Below are 21692 nucleotides of genomic sequence, written 5' to 3' on the forward strand. Positions count from 1 at the left end.
TTTCAATATTTGCAGGTTATCTTAAAAGATATGGGCACGGTATATTGCAAATGTCAAACTATATATATGAATTTAATACAATATTTGTAAAGTCATGTAGGTTTCAATTACAGGAGGTCCACAAAAAAAAAACACGTGAATTTACATTTTAGTAAGTCTGTGATTACCCAAAGAGCATACCGATATATCGCACAAACCTCACGAAGTTCGCTTGTGTGAAACATAAAGTCCTAAAAAAAATTTACAAATTTTATGAGGCAGATTTTGAAAATTGCAAGGTATTTAAAAAAAATGTCATTTTTGTCATACAATAATCATTTTTCATTAATAATAAGCAAACGTTAGCTTGTTCGACCTAGATAAATGTTCCTCGAGAGATTAGCTTATTTGTATCTAGGACGGAGATTTTAAAATTTTTTGCTGTTCCAGTTCCGATTCCCATCCGAATCACCACATATTTTGCTGTTCCAGATCCGAACAGTTTGCATCCTTGTTGACAGGCGTTCAAATTTGAAACACCTGAAGACCATGAAATTCTGGATATATAAACACCACCGAACAGGCAGACTTATGGAACTTTACAACGTTAAAAATGGCATCGTAGGTAGATCATCAAACTGTGGATGCCATTTCGACCATTCCGAATATGGCCAGCAGTTACTGCACAACACCTTGTATTGGGACGTTGCACGTTCGAACCCCAAATGGTATGGTTGTATAACTGGAAGGGGTCGGCCAAACCCCAGCTATGCCCATCGAAAAAATACTGTGATGCAATGATCCAAATTTTCAGAGTTTTGGGGTACCAAGGTCAACGACCAACTTTAGGGGAGAAATTGGAACAATTAGGCAGTGGTCCATTACACTTTTTTTGGGCTAAAATTAACGAGAGAGAGAGATCATAACATGAAGGGATCGTGTATCTAGAAGATTAAAAAGATGAAATGATAATAATTGGAGGAAATAGAAAAACTTGGCTTATGAACAGAAGATATACATATTTCACAACCAGATACAAGTGCCAAAGCAAATTAACCAATTGAGGGCGCATTAATTAATTTATAAATGGAAGATTAATGGCTGTTGTCCGAAATGGGGCCAGAAACAAGTGAATCATCCACAGACTTGACTGCAGGCCCCCCACACGATCTTGCAACAGAATCAAAGAGCTTCTCGATTTCTGGTGCACATCTCGTAAATGACCGATTCCAAAAGTTGTACAAAGGGTTCTGTAAAACAGATTATATTTTTCCTCAGAAGATAATATTTTTCCTCACACACACACACACAGAGAGAGAGAGAAAGAGAGAGAGAGAGAGAGAGAGAGAGAGAGAGAGATTTTGCCTTTATGAGCTCAATGAAAGTTATAAGTAAGCCCCAAGGATGGGGCCGGTTGACAATCAGGCGCTCCAGTAACACCCTTGTAATCTGCTCTTGGATGATATCCTGAACCAAAACACAACCCAGCAACAACGTAAGGCAAATGATGTATGTAAACCTATGTCACATGGGTGCGGGGGTGCGGCAAAAAAAAAGGACCCGAGTCAGATTCAGATCCAACCCAGATCCAAACCCGACAAAACATACGCTGTGTGCTTTAAATAAGCACGCAGGATAGGGTTTCTATTCGAGAAACCCTCCCCACGCTGCTCACTCTCTCCTCGCTCGCCTTCTCCCCCACCATAGGCTCCCTCTCTCCCATTCGTTCTTTGGACGCCGGCAAGCCCCACATCTGGCGAACCTTGGATTTCCGGCCACCCGACGTCGGTCCTTGTGCCAGCGATGTGACCTCCGGCCCCCTTTCAGGTGAGTTCCCTCTCGCCTCTCTCTTTCCTCGTTGTCTTCTTCAGGCGAGCCTCCCTCGATGGGGTTTTCTTTTCTTTTTTTTTACATAGCGGGTAGACCGCACCAGGTGCCGCACACGCACCTGCACCCGCGTCGTGTCGCATCGACGCGGGTGCGGCACCTGGTTAGCCGAATCCCTGTGACATAGATGTAAACACATGAACATCCTGAACAGGCATGGCAGGATGTAATTGTTAAATTGTATCTTATATATATACCCGATAAGGGTAAATCTGTCTTTTCCCTCTATTTTACACATATTCTACTCTATGAATATGTATGTAATTTTATACCTTTTTTCTTTTTTTGTTCTTTTTCAGCCAAAGAGGGGGGGGGGGGGGGCAACATAGAGGGGCTCCAAGTCCCTCTTTGGTCTCATAAGGTGTATAAATAGGGGTCGTCCCCCTTTGTATTTTTTAAGATTTTGTAAAGCTCTATTTGGTGATTCAATAAGAAAGTTTATTTTTTATGCCTTTGTGCATGTGTATCTGTGCTTTTGTGCACTTGTGAGTGTTCTCTTTGTGCCTTTGTGCACACTTCTTATATCTAGGGTATTGTGTTTTTATGCACATATTTTATCTATAGACATTTTCACAGTAATCAGATCACGAAGACATCAACCAGACATCCTCCAGCTACTGCCTTTAGAACCATGATCTTTCAAATACGGTATTCCAGGTGCATTACATGAAAGGATAATCCAAGGCTTGAATATAAACTCACCTGATTTGCTTCTGCAAACAGAAAAAGGAGAATGCATGAGAAAAAATGTGTATGGTTGTTTGGATATCGCAACTGATTTGCAACCGCATTAAGGAACAGATAGCGCCCTTCTGTATCTAAATCTACAATGAGCTTCTGAAAAATGTCCATGTAGGCACTATTGGTCATCCTTGGTGTTGGCACAGCAAGCTGTTGTGGTGCCGACTTACTCTGCATTTGCTGGATCTCCTGCTAAGGGTGTCAAAAACCATGAGAAATAAAAAGCACATAATACATCTAATTAATCTCAAGACAAAAGATGTCTTAAGAAATTGCTAGGAAAGGGGATTAACAAAAAATCTTTTGTTGCATTCCTAGTATAAAATGGGAAATGATACATGTCCCTTGTTCTTCCACTAACAAAACTAGTTGTCAAGACACCAGACAGGTTATATTGGTTCAATTGTAAAACAGTGTTTCTTATTCAAATTTTAGCAAGCCAGAAGAATAGACAGATGGTAAGTATACTTAAAAGTGAAGCATGATCTAAATATTCATATTGCAACAAAGTCATCAAATAATACCTGCATACCAACATATAAGACAAGTGAATTGATCAAGGGAACATTGTATCTGGTCCCAGCTAATGATGCCTCACTTTGGGGAAGCATCAATCTCTGTTTCAGTTCTGTTAAGAATGTAGATCCAGGCTGCCTAGTCTGAGAAGTCATAATGAGAAACAGAAGGATAAGTACATGCAGGATTGGAGCAAAGCATTATCAAATTAACTGACTTGACATCAACTTGACCGGGAAACAATGAAACCATAAGTACTCATCCAAAACTCTTTTCTGCAACCAGATCAAAAGAGCGCCAATTCCTTAGCACAAAGATACCTTAAGGTACTCATCCAATTCTGCCTTCATCTGTTTCACCTTTAAGGCACTATCGACATCAGAGAGAATTCTTGGTGGTTGGCTGATTTCAGGAAGAAGGTCAACCTGGATTGGAAATTTGTTAAATTTCATCCAATCGTAGTTGATACAAATGAGTCATTAATAATACTCCAATGATATAATCACCTTCAGATTTGGTGTAAAAGGATCAGGCAGTCGCATGTTGCGTGGGAATGCACTGAGAATAACATTTCTCATTTGTATGCAACTGGGTGGAATCACATCACAGAAGCTGAAATGATAATCACATAGAAACTCCGGAAAATCATGAAGAAGTACCAATAGCACCCTAAGTGTGCCTTTGTATAGAAATTGAACCTGTAAGTGTACAAACATTTAAGAAGAAAACTTTAACTTGTAGCTACAGAAACAAATCCAACAAAGAGTATAGAAAAAAGAAGCAGAAAAGAAATTGACCGGCTCTCCAAGCTCAGCATTCCTTAAGTACGGCTCAAGAAATTTGAACAAATCTACAAGTAACTTTTGGATAAACGGCCATCCTTTTGGAGAGTTGCTCATAAGCAATTTTGGCATGAAGCTTCTGTGACTAACCAACTCAAGCCAAGCAAAACTGGAAACAGTTCAAATGTGTCAAACACCATTATCAAGCAATAAAAGGGGGGACAAAAACAGTAGATGGACCACCAGTAGTCAGGGAAAAAAACAAAAGAAAAAAAATCCTCTGCCACTCATGCCACAAGAGCCACTACCACAAAAAACCTGTCACTCTCATGTCTCAGAGTCACTACCACCACGCTCATAAATCATAAATACAAGATATTGATGGCAAATTCATTGGATTCTTATTGCTGTTTTATTGAGTAATAAAACTGTTGAGACTAAGAGGTTTTTAGTTAAAAGTTTTCTAAACTAGAGGTCATTTGAATTTTAATCTTTAATGAGGGACCTAGGTGTAATTTCATTCTTTTGACTATCTCTATTTAATATAGAGATTAGCCCTAATCCAAGTAACGAGTTCTATTTTTTCATACAGCGGTCTCTCTCTCTCTCTCTCTGCCTCGGTTTCTGCATTTGCTTTCAGGTCGTCAACAAAAACAATAATCAATCGCAATGGCCCCAACCTAGTTAAAACTTATATGTTAGAGCTAAGCATTTTCCCCTCACAAAGCATTAGTTTAGGATCATAATGTTCAACTACCAAACAAAAGAGTTTATTCACACAAAGTGGATTCCCTTAATGCAGGCACCCTAACAACTGAGCTGATTGAAAGGCTAGCTATTAGTGGAAGTATGACTTCGTTCAACCATCTAATATTCCAATTGATATGAAAAGTAATTTTCACATTAATTGATGTGAAAAAATAAGATAGTGACCATAACCTCCATTATTCCAGTTGGTAAGCAGATGTCATTTGTGCAGAGGCTGAAGATGAGCCCCATTTGTTTTGGCATTGTTCCTACTGCCAAAGGTTGTTATGCCTAACCTGGCCGAAATTTATAGTGGAAATGAGGGTGGTTTCTCACTTTGCCTTATTGGGCTAAGCAGAAGAAAGGGCACCTTCTTTGGCATTGGTGGCTGGTATTATAGGAGAAAGATTTCAGAATCTTTGAAGAGCAGGCTGCAGAACCTGAAATGCTCCACAGCAAGTTACCGGTACATCTTAAGTTGTATTTGGTTACCAGTGGGATTTGTTAAATTGTAACATGTTTATGTATGGTCATGACTCATGTATGTATATATATATATATATATATATATATATATATATATATATATATATATATATATATATATATATATAAGTATGTATGTCCACATTGTTGTAATAGGTAATACCCATTAGGGGTATCTTGGTCTTTTAACTAGTATGTAATAGGCTGTGCCCATTAGGGACATATGTGCCATTGTAGACTTTTCTTTTTCTTTATTTTTTACATTTTGTAATTTACATATTTGTAATGGGCATTATTGTAAAATGCCCAATGTAGACTACATTTATAGCCGTTGGGATGCTCCCAATGGCTCCATAGAGGCTCTCATGTGTATATATAAAGGGGTCCGCCCCTTGCATTGGGTCATGCTTTCTCAAGCACCCACTCTCTCAATAATATTCTTTATTTTTTACTTGTGTTTTAGCCCATAAGTGGCTTATTTGTGTATGCTCTTGCACTGGCCCATAAGTGGTCATTGTGTTCTTGTAAACCCATAAGAGGCATCTACTTGTATTTTTCCTCTTTCATTACAGGGTTTTTGAACCTGACTTGGATCGGTGTTTCCAGAATAGGGAAGATGTAGATTCTTGCTGGAGACTTCTTGTCACCTAATAAATTATTTTGCTATCTTTGTTTCAATAAAATTTTACTTCTCTTTTGAAACAAAAAAGTTTCAGAGTCTAAAGCCAAGTTGTATACTGCAGTAACAAGATAAGCATAGAATTTGAGATTTTAAATCTAAAATTCAGATTCCGAATTGATGCAAAAATTGTAGATGAAGTGTAGATAAAATTGTGACCACCAGAAAATGCCCAATGATTGCAGGTGTAGTATCTTGATTAGCTGTACAGAAGTAAAAAGATAAATGCAGTTGACTCCAATGCCAGCCTTCACTTTATAAGGCTGATAATCCTCAAGTAATATATGTCCAAGCCATATGGTGAACCTCTAGAAATGATAATATAGAGAACTATAGAGAAGCTAAAATCGACATAAAATGTATGAATCTTGAAAAAAACCATGAAGCAATGCTTTCTTTCAGAAGGGGGTGTTGAAGCCAGTCTTTGAGAACTGAACAAACCAATGCCCTATCCAACTCTATGGGAGAAGAGATTCAGATAAGAACAAAACCCTGAGAGGAGTTTTGCCAATTCCACCTGTATCCCTTGGTTTGAATCCCTGATGCAGGGAGAAAATCTTTATTTTCCCATTAATCTATTTTCTGAATTCCACAAAGTATATGATGATCCCCAAACTTACCATCAAACAGGTGGCTTATCTCTCACATTTGTCCTATCATCTGCCATTATCATGTTGTCCTAGCCTACTCATCCACTGAATAGCAAGATAAGAGAATGCTTGTTTTTTTCTTCTTTCACTAACCATTTTCTAAGATTTTTCCCTTGTGCTTCCTTTCATCAACCAATGCAATATGCAACAATTTTGATTATGATGTGGATCCGGCAAGAGGCCAATGCGCATAAGCTAAACTGGATGGTTTAAACTTTAGACTGACAATTTTCAATGCAGGATCGTTTGGACCCTGTTGCGGTCCAAATTGAAGGACAACGCTAAAGTGGAATTTGTAGATAACAGATTCTCCTTTCTAACGATTCTGAAAACTCGCAAATTCGACCACTGATAGTCGAGATACGGAACGGACACCAGACCAATGGATCGGTGTTCATAGGTGGGTCTGCTGAAAATATCCAGTATGAACAGGATTGTTTCATATGGATTCAGTCCGAAAATGAAAGTTGTAGGAAATTTAGTTTTGAAACCAGAAAAACCGAAATCACTCGAATCGGACGTCGTATGACTCCGATACGACCCGAGCAAGTTAGCGGACTGGTACAGTCCTCAACAGTCACCTGTGGGACTGTTCCGTCCATTCCAAGACACTTTTGACTGTACTGACGGTTGATTCAGCAAGTTTGCTTAATATGAAAGTTGTAGAGAAATTAATGACCAAATCAGATAAACAAAAATCACTTGAATCGAAGTTTGGATGACTACGGTACGAACCAAACAAGGAGTCAGACTGTTATAGTCCAGACAGTCACCCAAATGACTGTTTTCTCGATTCCAGACCAGTTTTAACAGTCAAAACGAATGAATCAGGAAATATGTTAAACATATAAGTTGTAGCCACAAATGTTAGCTTTTCATCAAGCTATCAAACAATAATTTTCATGGAGCAAATTAAGAGTTATACTTATGTTTCTGATACACAGACAGACACAGAAATGTTAGCTTTCCAACATTCTCTCTTGATAAAAAATTGTCTGGAACAAAAAAAAGAAAGAAGAAAGGAAGGCTTCCTCTCTCTTGGATGATTTTTCTGAAGAAACTGGAGTCCACTCCCTGCGTGAATACAGTTTCTGCATCCTCTGTGAAGGACCAGCTACTGTGAAGGTTCATAATGATCGTGTGAAGCCCTTTGAAGCTGAAAAAAAAAGTTACAAAACTGTGTCACGTGAGTTGTCGTGGCCTGTTTAAGGATCTTGACAAGCTCTCTTTAAATCCAATTTAAGAATATATTCACTTATTTTTCAGTAGATCTAGCATCTAGACTGATCAAAAAAATTGCATTTTCTGAATTTGAATCCTATGAAAAATTTCTGCTAGTTAGTTTTTAGAACTTAAACTGTGTTTTAATTTCTATTAGACAAGCTGGAGTTAAGAATAAGGTGGAAGGGCTTTTGACAATTGAAGAATATACGATTAGAAGCGTTTCTATGTGCAGGTTGAACAATAAACCCAAAGATTAAAATTGGATTAACTAAATTTATTGTTAAATCGTGTAAATATAACTCGGTTTTGTGACTGTCTGTCCAATCGAGATATAACTCTTAATCTACTCCATGAAAATTGTTGTATGATAGCTTGTTGAAAAGCTAGCAGCAGTGGCTACAACTTATATGTTTAACATATTTTCTTATTCATTAGTTTTGACTGTCAAAACTTGTTTGGAATCAAGAAAACAGTCATTCGGGTGACTGTTAGGGTTGTAACAGTCTGACTCCTTGTTTGGTTTGTATCAGAGTCATCCGATCTCTAATTCAAGTGATTTTTTGTTTCTCTAAATCGGTAATTAATTTATCTACATCTTTCATGTTAAACAAACTTGTTTAATCAATCGTCCGTAGAGTTAAAAGTGTCTTGCAATGGACAGAACAGTTTCATGGGTGGACTGTTCAAGACTGTATCAGTCTGCCATCTTGATCTGGTCGTATCGGAGTCATACGATGTCCGATTTGAGTGATTTTAGTTTCCCTGGTTCCAAAACTAAATTACATACAACTTTCATTTTCGGGTCATTAACTGAATCCATAGGGAATAGTCCTGTTCTGACATGTTCGTAATAGACAGTTACAACAGACCCACCTATGAACACTGATCCATTGGTTTGGTGTCTAGTTCATATCTCAACCATCGATGGTCGTATTTTCAACTTTTCAGAATCAATGAAAAGGGGAATCTATTATCTACAGAATCCGCTTTGGCGTTGTCCTTCAATTTGAAGCGCAACAGGGTCCAAACGACCCTACATTGAAAATTATCAGTCCAAACCATCCGGTTTAGCTTATGCGCATCATGATCCATTTGGATCTTGGATCTTGGATCTTGGATCGATTCCTTGCTGGATCCACATCAAATTATATCATAGATTTCTCTTCCTGGACTTCATGAGAAATTTGGGTAATTGATTCTTTTCATAAGGATGTAAAATCATTTCTTGTGACATACATGAACGGATGGAGTACAACCTATGTCACATAGGTGCGGGTGCGGGTGCGGGTGCGGGTGCGGGTGCAACGAGGGTATATATATAATTTTAACAATTTTAAGTTAACACTATGTGTACGTGTGTGCATTTATGTATATATATATATATATATATATATATATATATATATATATAATATAGATAAGAATGAACTTGATTAGGGTTAACTGAATCTACTTTTGGATAGAAATGGACCTCAGTGTGGTTGACTTCACCTAATACAAAGAAAGTTGTGTCAAAGTGTCACACTTTCCTAGGTGCGGGTGTGACACGGGTGTGGTGCCCTATTAGAAGAGTTTGTGTGACATAAAGTACAGCTTGTTACTGTTGCATCCTTTGAAAGGCCTAAGCAGGCCAAGCAGGTCATGTTAAATGACTTCAGACACCTACCAAGCTTACTCAAGTTGAGGCCAAGAGTACGTGAAGGGGCCATGATTGACATTCAAAGTTGAGGGGACCCCTACAGGATCGAGGTCCACTTTCAACTCTAGTACAGGCAGATTAGGTAGTACCATTGTAGTTCTCGATTTGATAGGTATGACTCCCAAGTCATATTTGTAATGAAACAAGAGTGCACAATTAAAATGCCAACGAAGGGCTACACAAGTGCACAAATATAATATGGTCTCTAATGGACCAATGACAATTTCATAAAAGAGATACACAAAAGCACAAAATCCACAAGACCACATAGGCACAAAGTCCAGAAGAGCACGATAGAAAAATAAATATTGTATTAACACTTGAAATGCTTTAGAAAAACATTAGCATACATAGAGAGGTGAGGCTCTAGTCGTTGGACTGTCAACCCAGCAGTCCATTTGATTTTACAAATAAAAATTAAAAAATAAATAAAACAAAAAAGACCTTATAGTCCCTAATGTACTGTACTAAAATACATATTATGAAATGACCAAAATACCCATAATATACATATATTGTATAAATATACATATATCAATTAGGTATAAATATATACACAATAGTTCAACACTCTCTCAAACTTACAGTGAAATCACCGAAAGTTTGCTAAGAAGATACAAGAATCTTGGTAGAGGAAGAGTTTTAGTGAAGAAGTCTGCAATCTGAAACTCAGACTAAACATAGTAGAGGAAGAGCTTTAGTGAAGAAGTCTGCAATCTGAAACTCAGACTAAACATAATAGAGGAAGAGCTTTAGTGAAGAAGTCTGCAATCTGAAACTCATACTAAACATATAGTAAAGTAATCATCCCTTTTAAGTATTCATCTCAAACATAGTGACAATCCATCATAATATGTTTTGTTGGCTCATGAAACGTGTGATTGCTAGCTATATATATGACACTTGTTATCACAACATAATTTTAAAAGTTCTGAAACATCAACACCCATATCTGAAAGTAATGATCTCATCCACACGACCTTGGTGGTTATTGCAGTCATTGCCTTATACTCAGCTTCCGTGAAAGATAAAGACACTTTCTATTATTTTTTGCATCGCCAAGAAATGAGAGAATCACCTACAAACAGACAAAAACCTCTAGTTGAGTGACGGTTATTGAGATCTCTTCCACAGTCAGAATCAGTATAAGCAATAAGATTTAAAGATGACGAAGAGGATAAGAATAGCCATTCAGATATAATTTTTTTGATGTATCGAATTATTCTTAAAACGACACTCATGTGAACCGACGTGGGTGCATGTTGAAACAGACTTGCATTATGTACTGCATGCGTAATGTCTGGCCTGGTAATAGATAGGTACATTGATGATCTGATAAGTTGCCTATAAAGAGTTGGATCATCTAATAACATTGTCTTCCGCTCTCATTTTTGCATTTATCACTTTAGGAGTATCGACATCTTTTGTGTCAGTGATTCCCGAACGTGCAACAATATAAAACTTGATTTGAGACAAAATGTACCTCTTGACGAGTATGCTACTTTAATTCCTAAAAAATATCTAAAAAAACCAAGGTCAGTCATATCAAAAGATTTTTTAAGTATAATTTTAATTTCCTCAATTTTCTTCTGATCATTCCCGGTGATGAATAAAGCAGAATGATAAGTGAAGCACCTGTAGATCTTAGAAAAAGAACATTGTCAGTGTAACAAGACTTAATTCCAAGGTTCAACACCAACACAGTTTCACTAAAACGATCATGCCATGCTTTAGGAGCTTGTTTAAGCCCATAAAAAGCTTTTTAAAGATGAAAAATCATTTTATTTTCAATAGTCAGACCAAGAGAGGATCCGTGTACATTTCTTCATTTAAATTTTCATTTAAAAATAGGTCATTTTTTAATAGATGCTACTGCAACTAAAGCCCTAACTGTGGTCATGCGAGCTATTGAGGCAAATGTTTCCTCATAATCTATATTCCATATTCCTAGAAGTATCATTTTGCAACTAATCTTACTTTATATCTTTTTGGAGACCCGTCACTCTTTGTTTTGATTTTAAAAACTCATCTGCACCCTATTGTCTTATTTTCCTTAGGAAGAGGTTCAACTGTCCAAGTATGGGCCTTGTGTAATGTATCTAATTCTATTTTCATAACTTCTCATTCTTTGTAGTTAGATGGTTCATGATATGAATGAATTGCTAAAAGGCAAGCCCTATACTTTTGAGAAAAGGATTCATAAGAGACGAATCTATTTGGAGGCCTATGTATTCATTCAGATCTTCTAATATTAGCTTCTTCAACATTAGTAGATTGATTATACCTTTCAAAAGCACGTGGATGCTCCTCGTTATCTCGTCTAGAGTATTGTAAGAGATTATGAGTTGGTTCTCTTTCTATACTTGATTCATTAATAGACTCAAAATTATCAATATCATTATTATCAACAATTTCATTATTTGATTTAGGTAGCAAATCAAATAAGAAGGCATACTCAGATTCTTCCTTAGGTTTTTCAAAATCAAATCCATTTTCATTTTCAAGAAATATAACATTTTTAGAGACATAAAGTTTATTATTTATTAGATCATAACATCGATAGCCTTTTTTATTTTCGGCAAATTTATGATAGCGAAAAAAGGTTTAAATCTAATTTTGGAATAACCCTCACATTTGGAACAAAATTTTTTTTGAGATATTGTTGAGGTTTCCTACACTTTTAACTTTTAAAGAAGTACCATCCGTGGTTGATACACAAGAAAAATATGAATTAATGCAATCGGATAATATAGACTTATTATGAGTCATGTAAAAAGAGTCTCCCGAATCCAAAATTCAAAAAGTCTCACTTGGAAGAGAAGAAGAGGAGATGGCAGCACCAAATGTAAAAGAAGTGGCTTTAAGAATTTGTGAGACGGCCTGTGCTACTTGGGAAATTGTCAAATCATTGAAGTTGCCCCCTTTCTTAGATTCTTGAGGTTCTTCACTTACGGTGGTCGCTATCTTGAACTTGGGACAATCCGGTCTTATATGCCCTGGTTCTTTACAATGATGACAAATAATTTTACCTTTCCATCCTCCTCCATTATGTCCTTCTCGATTGAATTTTCTTTCAAAGTGAGGTGGTTTATAAGTTTTTACAAAATTATTGGGTCTTGATACGACAAAAACCTATCATTAGACTTGTGCATTCCAAGTCTTGTTTCTTCTTGACAAATTTGAGCAAGAGCCTCACTTATAAAAAGAGTCGAAGTCATATGAAGCAAAGATGACCTAACTTGCTCAAATTTCGATCGGAGACCATAAAGAAAAGAGAAAAGGTTTTCTCTTTCAACTTGTAATTTCCTCATTTCAATAGCCGAACCTTCCAATTTTGGTTCTAACATATCTAGTTCATCCTAAATAAGAGATAAAATACCATAAAAGTCTCCTACACTTTTATCTTCTTATTTAGTATTATGTACCTTGTCTTGAATATAATATAGCCTAGCCATATCCTTCTAGATGAAGGTGCTCTTTAGAAAAATGCATGCATTACATGCACTTTTAAATTTGATAATGTTGGTGAAGATTTTGAACTCCATGGTATTCATGAACCATGAGAGAATTTTGCAAAGCTTTCTCATTTTCTTCTTCGAATAGAACTTTGACTTAATCTCCTTTTCTTCTTGTCAAATTAAGTTGAGGTTCATTAGCGGTTCCACTAACAAAATCCCAAAGCTTTTAACTTTGATGTGATTCTCCATAGTAGTCGTCGACATCAAATAGTTGTTTTCGTTGAGCTTGTAGGAGATGATGGAGGCAGAATCTCTTTCTCATAATAAAGAAGACTTTTATAGGAGTGGTTGAGGACTAAAGGGTGAAGATCATCACCACAAGAAGAACAATCCCAAAATAGCTTTCACTACTCCAAGAGCCTAGCTTTGATACCATGTAATGAAACAAGAGTGCACAATTAGAATGCCAAAGAAGGGCTACACAAGTGCACAAATATGATATGGTCTCTAATGGACCGATGACAATCTCATAAAAGAGATACACAAAAGCACGAAATCCTAAAGAGCTCAAAGGCACAAAGCCCACAATAGCACAATAGAAAAATAAATATTGTATTAACACTTGAAATGCTTTAGAAAAACATTAGCATACATAGAGAGGTGAGGCTCTATTTATAGAGCCTCACGCACCCCAACAGTCCATTTGATTTTACAAATATAAAATAGAAAATAAATAAAACAAAAAAGACCTTACAGTCCCTAATGGACTGTACTAAAATTCACATTGTGGAATGACCAAAAAAACCCTGATATATGTATATTGTATAAATATACGTATATCAGTTAGGTATAAATATATACACAAAATTTTAACAATATCATATCAAGCAAATTCTCCTTTTTAGGCAATCTGAGTTACATATATGGCTGGATTGATGTTGAAAAGGAAGAACTATGTCAGCATTTAACTAGGATCAGATATGAGGATAGATCTGAGTATTGACAATGGAGTTTACTAGATCAACACTTCTATTTAACTAGATCTGATCCTTGTGATCTACCTTTTCTTTTCCAGACACCCTGACTATACATTCTAGGGCACCAGCCCATCAAATTATCACTTGAAGAGGAGAATTGTTAGCTGGAATTCCTTAGGTCACATTTCTCCCTACATCCCTTGGTTCAATTTTCTACAAAGCAATTTCACAATTTCCTCTAAGCACCTCTGCAAAATTCTGTATCCTCTCCAATGTACTAAACCCAATTTTACTGACCATTCTTTCTCATACTCTTATTGAAATTAGGAACTCCGCATAAAGGCAGTCTTACATATTGGAATCTGCAGTAGGTAACCAAAATAAACCTTTCAAAAGAATTTATCAAATGTCATTGTGATGCTTCCACTCCCTGGATCACTAGTTGCTTGAAAAATATTTTTCAACATACAAAATCAATAACAAGCAGCATCTTATTCCTCCATTAAGTGTCTGGGTTGACTATTTAGAAGGATCGGGGATGGGGTGGGGCAGGACAAGGTGGGGATCGAGGATGGGGACGGGGTTGGGGCGGGCGGGCAGGCAAGGGAAAGTGTAAGTCCATCCCCGGTCCAAACAGGGCGAGGAGAGGCAGGGCGGGGCCCCGTTTCCTGCCGGTCCACTGCCATCCCTAACTATCAGCCATGATCCTGCAGCTAAAGGTTAATAAACAAACATGAGCTTCTGGAATCAACCTTTTACAGTATGATGCTGTTAATGCATTTTCCTTCCAAGAGTTCCTGTCTTACCAGGTTTTAAGCTAGTTTGCATGAAAATATTCAATAATAGCAATGCACTAACCTGAAACCAGGAACTTTCAATGGCTGAAGTGCATGAAAAGCATTAGCCAATGCTGTCAAAACCTGAAATGTAGATTCGATATTAGATAAAGACATCATAGTACATAACAACAAGCACATTATGTAGACACTGACCCTTACCTGGAAGTTAATAGCATCGATAATGGGATTAGCAGAATTGAAATCAAATATCCAATTTATGAACAACCTAAAATATGGCCTAGGATTAAAAGATGCTTTCCTTTCTTCAGCATCCTTCTGAATGGATCTCACAGTTACAGTCAACACCTGCACATAAACCTTAATAAGGATAGATAGAAAGAAGAAACAGAAAATTCTGAAAAACATAGTTCCTGAGTATTTTCAACTGGCAATTAGGGTCAAGCCTGCAAATGAACCTTATAAAGATAGAGACAAGGTGGCAGCATAAAAAGCAAAACTTAGGATTTCCAACCTTGGGAAAAAGCATAACTTTGTTTGATCCCTGATCAGCAGCAAGGAACTGAAAGCAGAAGGGAAAGAGAATACTTAGTTATTAGCATGCACATATAGTAACCATCCTAAAGTGTTGTTTTGCCAGCTTTGGATTTTGACCGTAAAATGTATAAGAAAAACAAATAATGTTAGCTCATTACCTTGACAAGCAAAAACACAAGCTTTGCATACATATCAATAGCTGTGAAGCTTAGACTATGCAAATGTTGTGGAGCTTGGAGTGGAATTAAAACAGGAGAAATTCCCTCCGAATTTAAGCAAAGTGACACAGCAAGTTCCTGAAGAAAAGAAAGGCATATTCCAATCTTCAGAATTAACGATCAGGAGCATTGTCAGATCATAAACATAACAGTGTCATTTTAAGAAACAAGTAAATAACCGTGAGTATGCGAAAGAAGCTATCAGAGGCATCGTCTCCTTTCAATATTCCACGTTGTTGCAACTGTGAAAGATAAGATAGATAGGCTGCTTCATTGCTCCCAGGAGATTCACAAATCCGAGCCCACTCCATAAATAGAAGAGAAACCTGCAGTAGATTTTTATTAACAGGCAACCCAACGAGAAAAAACATCACAATCCCTATCTTCAATACTAATCTTCCAAATTCTTAAATCAGCTGCTGGCTTCCAACAAACGCAGGTTTTTGTGCCCAGATCAATGTGGGAAAAGATCATAAACAATGTTGCAGGTCTCAAGGAAATATGTTAAGGCTACAATGGATATATAAGTAGGATAAGATGACGAAGATATCACACCATACTACTCTCACTCTACAATGTGTGTGATGGCTATACAATCTGTGTCCCATAGACAATTATATTTCATAGGCTGCAAGAATGGTTTTGCTCATCAGGCCACAAAACTAGCAACAAACCCCATACGATTTGGAGTTGTATTGAGTAAGGTGAATTTTGCAAAGGTTTTCTGTGTTTAACAGTTGAAGAGTTTGACTGAACCATTTTAACAAGAGGTTAAATTGTGTTGTGCTTGAGTTGAGTATTTCTATTCATTCTTGGATTCCTTGGTGTTTTGCTGGTTTGTAGTACTCAAGTCATAATGAAGAAAGCAAACATCGTGTCCCCAAGTGACAATACCCATATGATGCAGTGGCATCCTAAATGATGTTGCATAACTTGTTCATTTTGATGGCCACTTGTCCATCAGCATGACTTCCTCTTGTAGCATCAACTCATAATCATCCAATTCACAATACCTATTTGGTTGATAGACTCAAGTGCTTTGTGCCATCCGAGAGCGAACGAATTTATTCGTGTCGATTGTTTCCTAGTTTCAGATTCTATTGCATTTCTGATGTAATGTGTCACAAGTACATAAATTGGGACTACACATCATTCTGACATTTCTACTAGAATGTCTATAGATGATTTTTCTTAGTTTAGCTATGAAACTTATTTTGGTCAGCTCATTATTTTTCACTGCAAAGTGAAAAGAAGATGCTATTGGATCTTGGATCCAAGTCGGGTTTGGGCAGTACCAGACCCGGCTTGTATACTAGATCTTTTCCAGTAATGTTGTATTTGTCCTATTCATTAGAGGGCATTCCATACCCTAAAATTGTATTAGTAATGTATTTATAAGCTAATACTATGAAAAACATGCTGAATGGTTCTGGCATGAAACTGCAGCCTCTTCTCTTCCATATTACTCTTATTTCTTCTTCTTGCACAGGTGAGCGTGGAGGCCATCACGTTTTAACATGGTATCAGAGCAGAGTTGAAACTGGGTCTGAGATCGTTTTCAGAAAGAATGACCAAGGAGGTGATCTGAATCTTCAAATCTCAAGAAGACTCGTCCCGCTTCAAATCCTGTTCTCTGCATTCTCTCCCTCTCTTCAGTTTTTCGGTCTGGTAAGGTCTATTCCCCTGTCTCCTTCTCAAATCTGATTCTCCCTTCAGGGTCGGGTTTCTGCACATTCCTTCTTACTTCCTGTTTTACCGACTGGTAAGGGCGTCAACGCCTCTCTGCTTTACCGACTGGTAAGGGCGTCAACACCCTATCTGAGAAAACTCGTTTGTTTCCCTTCAAATCTGGTAAGAACGTCAAACCCCATCTGTTTCTTCTCTCTCAAATCTGTTTTTTTTTCTTCCTTCTAAAGTTTAGAATCAGTTGACGTTAATCCAAAGTTCCTTTTTACTAACCGAAAGGGATTCTCATTTTTTTTTCGACGTGATCAGACGTCGATTTCCTCTTTGTTGTTACCTGAATAATTGATTTCCTTCCAAAGTTTAGAACCTTCTTTTTTTTTATTCTCTCGACGTGAACCGACGTCGATCTGGAATTAGTTTTACGTCGAATCATTTTTTTATCAGACTCTCTCTTAATACTTTCTGATCAAACTCAAATATAATTTTTCTGTCAGAATCTCCTAAAAAAAAGAGGCAGAATATTCGAGTGATTGATTTCTTTGTTTGGTCCAGAAATTTTTTTCTTCATTTGGTCTAGAAAATTCATTTCTTTTTCATTCGAATGGATTCATCTTCTTCCCATTCAGGCCTTTCTTCAAATTTTCTTAGTCAATTGGTCTCCGAAAAGCTAAATAATTCTAACTTCTTGACCTGGAAAAGGCAGATCGTTCCTTTTATAAGGAGCCAAGATCTCACTGGTCATCTGGATGGATCGATCTCAACCCCTCCAGAGTTCATTTCGCAAGAAAAAAAGGATGATAAAGGGGTGATATCTACTGTTCTTGTCAGAAATCCAGACTATGTTGTTTGGATGAAAAGAGATCAAGCATTAGTGGCACACATCACCTTTACACTCTCACAAGAAGTTCTTGTGGCTATTCCCAATGAATTGTTCCGCCAAAGAACTATGGGACAAGCTAGTTCAGACATATTCACAGATCTCTGAGGCAAGGATTGTGTTTCTCAAGCGAGAATTTCAAATGTTGAAGAAAGATTCGATGTCTATTATGGAGTACTTGAATAAGATAAAAGGCATAACAGATCAACTGGCTATTGTGGGATGTTGTGTCAGTGATAAAGACAGAGTACATCAGACCTTAAGTGGATTGAGGCCCGATTATCATGTTCTGGTAACCTTTTTATTATGTCTCCCGAAACTTCCAACGTTCGAAGATCTTCGTGCAAAGCTACTGCAGTATGAGATGACCCTGAAGGGTTTTACTAAGGACACCTATGTGCAGTCAGGAACTCAAGATGTGTCAAATACGGGACTAACTTATGGTAGAGGAAGAGGAGGACAAGGAAAGAATATTTTTGGGGGTCGCGGGCTCCTTCCAACGCCCAATATACAGGACCAAAAGCGCATTCCTACTTGTTTTCTATGTAATAAGAGAGGGCACATTAAGGCGAATTGTTGGTATAATCCTCAAAATAATAAGGGAAAACGCTCACAAACATATGCCAAAAGGGATGGAGGAGAAGTAAAAGAGTTGTTATTAGCGGCCTTAGCAAGGTTGAATATGAAGCAAAACGATAAGGATGTTTGGTACGTCGACTTTGGAGCAACGACCCACGTCACGGGTGATGCAGGTAAGCTCTTGAATCTTACTCCTTATGTTGGTAAAAATAGCATAGTCACAGGAGATGGCTCTCATCACTCTATCTCACACATTGGAAATGTCATTATACCCATGTCTAAGTCTCCTCTTAATCTTTCAAATGTTCTTCATGCCCCTAATATTCAGAAGAATATTGTATCTGTCTCAAAACTTTTTGATGATGTTAATGCCTCAGTTGAATTTACTCCATCTTCTATTTATGTTAAGGATCCTCGCACGAGAGAGATATTCGCTGAAGGGAAGAGAAGAGGCAACATGTACATCTTTCAAGAAGATCCATCTTCCTCTGCATGCTCATCCTTAAAGTCTCATCAGTGTCCATCATTGGTTTCTTCTGAATGTGTGCTTGTTGTCTCTAAATGTAATAAGCCAACTCTTTGGCACAGTCAATTGGGTCATTGTGGTCGTCATTTTATTGAAAAACTTGTCTTGAATAAATTCATTCCTAAGTCCAGCTTGAGTTTAGAATCAAGTGATATAAAGCGTCCTAGTTGTCATTTATGGAAGGGTCGTGTCTTGCCCTTTAATTCTATTAATAAGAGAGCTTCAAGGCCATTTGAGGTCATATGTTCTGATGTTTGGGGCCCTGGCCCAATTGCCTCGGTCTCTGGTAGTAGATATTATCTTATTCTCATTGATAGCTATTCACGCTATAGTTGGATATTTTTCATGAAACATAAATCAAAAGTTTTTGGCTTGTTTCAAAAATTTCATGCTTTTGTCAAAAATCATTTCTGCACCAACATTCTCAATTTCCAATGTGATGAGGAGGAGAATTCTCTTCTAGTGACTTTGTTAATTTCCTCCAGCTTAATAGAATAAAGAGAAGAGTGTTTTGCTCATGTACGCCTCAACAAAACGAGATTGCTGAGAGGAAGCATCGACATATTGTTGAAAGTGAAATGAGCATGATGCATGATAGTAATCTCCCTATCACCCTATGGACGGAAGCTTTTCATTCCACCGTTCATGTGATAAATCGGCTGCCCATGACCATTTTAGAGAACATGTCTCCATATTTCTCTCTGTTTGGTATACATCCTAATTATCACGAATTGTGGGTTTTTGGATTTTTTTGTTATGTTCATATTGACAGCTCATTGAGACAAGTTTCAGGACAAAACCTTGAAGTGTAGGTTTGTGGGATATGCTAAAGACTACAAGGGTTATAGGTGCTATGATTTACTGAACAAACAAGTCAAAATATCGAGGAATGTTATTTTTGATGAGATGAACTTTGATAGCCAGTCTGCGAATCCAAGTCCCAATGCTACTAATCCAAGTCACAATGTTGAGGTTTACTACCCATGGTTAAACTCATAACTCTTTTTCAATAGTAGCAATGCTTGCCCTACAAACTGCATTCAGAAAGAGACATGCGAGGAATCAGCAGATGCAATTCAACTAGAGGAGGTTACTACTCAAAATTTGGAATCAAGGAGGTATAAGGGTGTTGTCTACACACGGCGAGAGAAGGAACCTCCGTCTTTTTCTTGCACTGACATTGGTTCCCCTACCTTTGTTCCACAGACGTTGGATGTTAGAAGATCTACTCGAACCCGACATCCACTTGAAAGGTGGGTGAGCTATAAGAAATTTTCTTTGGATTTTCAATTGTTCCTAACGTTCGTAAATAAAGAGGATGAGCCTTTCACTTTTTATCAAGCTGCAAACTCTAGAAAATGGGTTGAAGCGATGAATGAGGAAATGGAAGCCTTACATGAATGTGGTACATTAAAAGTTGTGCCTAGACCACTAAATAAAAATGCGGATCCAAGTGGGTGTACAAGATAAAATATAAACCAGATGGAAGCATTGAAAGGTATAAAGCTAGACTTATGGCCAAAGGATTTACACAAGAACAAGGACAGGAATTTGATGAAACCTTCAGCCCTGTTGTTGACCATTCGTATTGCATTGAGTCGAGTTGTTGAACATGGATAGACATTAAGTCAACTAGACGTCAAAAATGCCTTTTTACATAGGGATCTAAAAGAAGAAGTTTATATGGAACAACCCACTGGATATGCAGAAGAAGATGCCAATCAATATGTATGCAAGTTGAAAAGAGCACTCTATGGATTGAAGCAGGCCTCTCGGTCTTTGTTCGAGAGTTTTTCGCTGGAGATACAGAAGCATGGTTTCTCTCGGTCTCTTCTAGATCACTCATTATTCATTTACAAGGAACGAGATGTCACCACTCTTCTATTGATATACGTAGATGATATCATTGTCACAGGGAACTGTAGAGATCATATTGAGAGTAAAGAAGTTATTAAATCAGAGATTCAAAATAAAAGATTTGGGAGATCTGCGCTCTTTTCTTGGAGTTATGGACGATACACTTACTCTTACTCAACACAAGTACATGATGGATATTCTTAGTAGGGCAGGCATGAAGGATTGTAAGCCATTGGCAACTCCAAGCATCATCCATCAAAAATTTAGTTCTGAAGGAGATTTATATGGGGATCCTACTAGATATCGTAGCATAGTTGGCATGCTGCAATACTTAACTTTTACTAGACCTGACATAGTGTATTCGGTTAATCAGGTGTCTCAATTTATGCATCAACCTCATATACCACACATGGAAGCAGTTAAGCGAATACTACGGTCTCTAAAGGGGATGGGTTGGTGTATAGAAAAAGCGAATCAAATCAAGGTGCACATGAAATTACTATTTATGCTGATCCTGATTGGGCGGGTGATCTAGATGAGCGACGATCAGTGTCTGGTTATTGTGGTTTTATTGGATCGAACATGATCACTTCGAGTAGTAGAAAGCAAAAGGGGATTGTTAGGTCAAGTACAGAGGCTGAATACAGGTACATGGCCGATGCTACCGTTGAGGCTACATGGGTAAGACATTTCCTAGCGGAGATGGGAGAACCAATTGCACGATCACTATTGTTATGTGACAATCAAAGTGCTATTAACATATCCTTTAACCCTATTTATCATAGCCGAG

General features: G+C 37.5%; 1 protein-coding gene across 7 annotated transcripts in view; it reads right to left on the reverse strand.

The window, feature by feature from the left end:
- Window positions 1-954: 954 nt before the first annotated feature.
- LOC149819439 (uncharacterized) overlaps window positions 955-21692 on the reverse strand; it is a 58075-nt gene continuing 37337 nt past the window's right edge. For 5 of the 7 annotated variants that reach the window (XM_089985354.1, XM_089985350.1, XM_089985353.1 and 2 more), the window contains exons 40-51: window positions 15557-15703; window positions 15318-15455; window positions 15137-15184; window positions 14824-14970; window positions 14684-14745; window positions 3921-4074; window positions 3630-3821; window positions 3444-3548; window positions 3132-3266; window positions 2569-2799; window positions 1345-1446; window positions 955-1229 (exon numbers count right to left, since the gene is read on the reverse strand). In XM_089985354.1, coding sequence (XP_089841480.1) covers window positions 1074-1229; window positions 1345-1446; window positions 2569-2799; window positions 3132-3266; window positions 3444-3548; window positions 3630-3821; window positions 3921-4074; window positions 14684-14745; window positions 14824-14970; window positions 15137-15184; window positions 15318-15455; window positions 15557-15703 — 1617 coding nt within the window. In that variant the 3' untranslated portion in view covers window positions 955-1073. The remainder of the gene's footprint in view (window positions 1230-1344; window positions 1447-2568; window positions 2800-3131; window positions 3267-3443; window positions 3549-3629; window positions 3822-3920; window positions 4075-14683; window positions 14746-14823; window positions 14971-15136; window positions 15185-15317; window positions 15456-15556; window positions 15704-21692) is intronic. The other 2 variants (XM_089985355.1, XM_089985351.1) reach the window with 1 other exon arrangement.

Source organism: Nuphar pumila, chromosome 13, assembly GCF_984573655.1.
Source record: "Nuphar pumila chromosome 13, dmNupPumi1.hap1.1, whole genome shotgun sequence".
Taxonomy (NCBI): domain Eukaryota; kingdom Viridiplantae; phylum Streptophyta; class Magnoliopsida; order Nymphaeales; family Nymphaeaceae; genus Nuphar; species Nuphar pumila.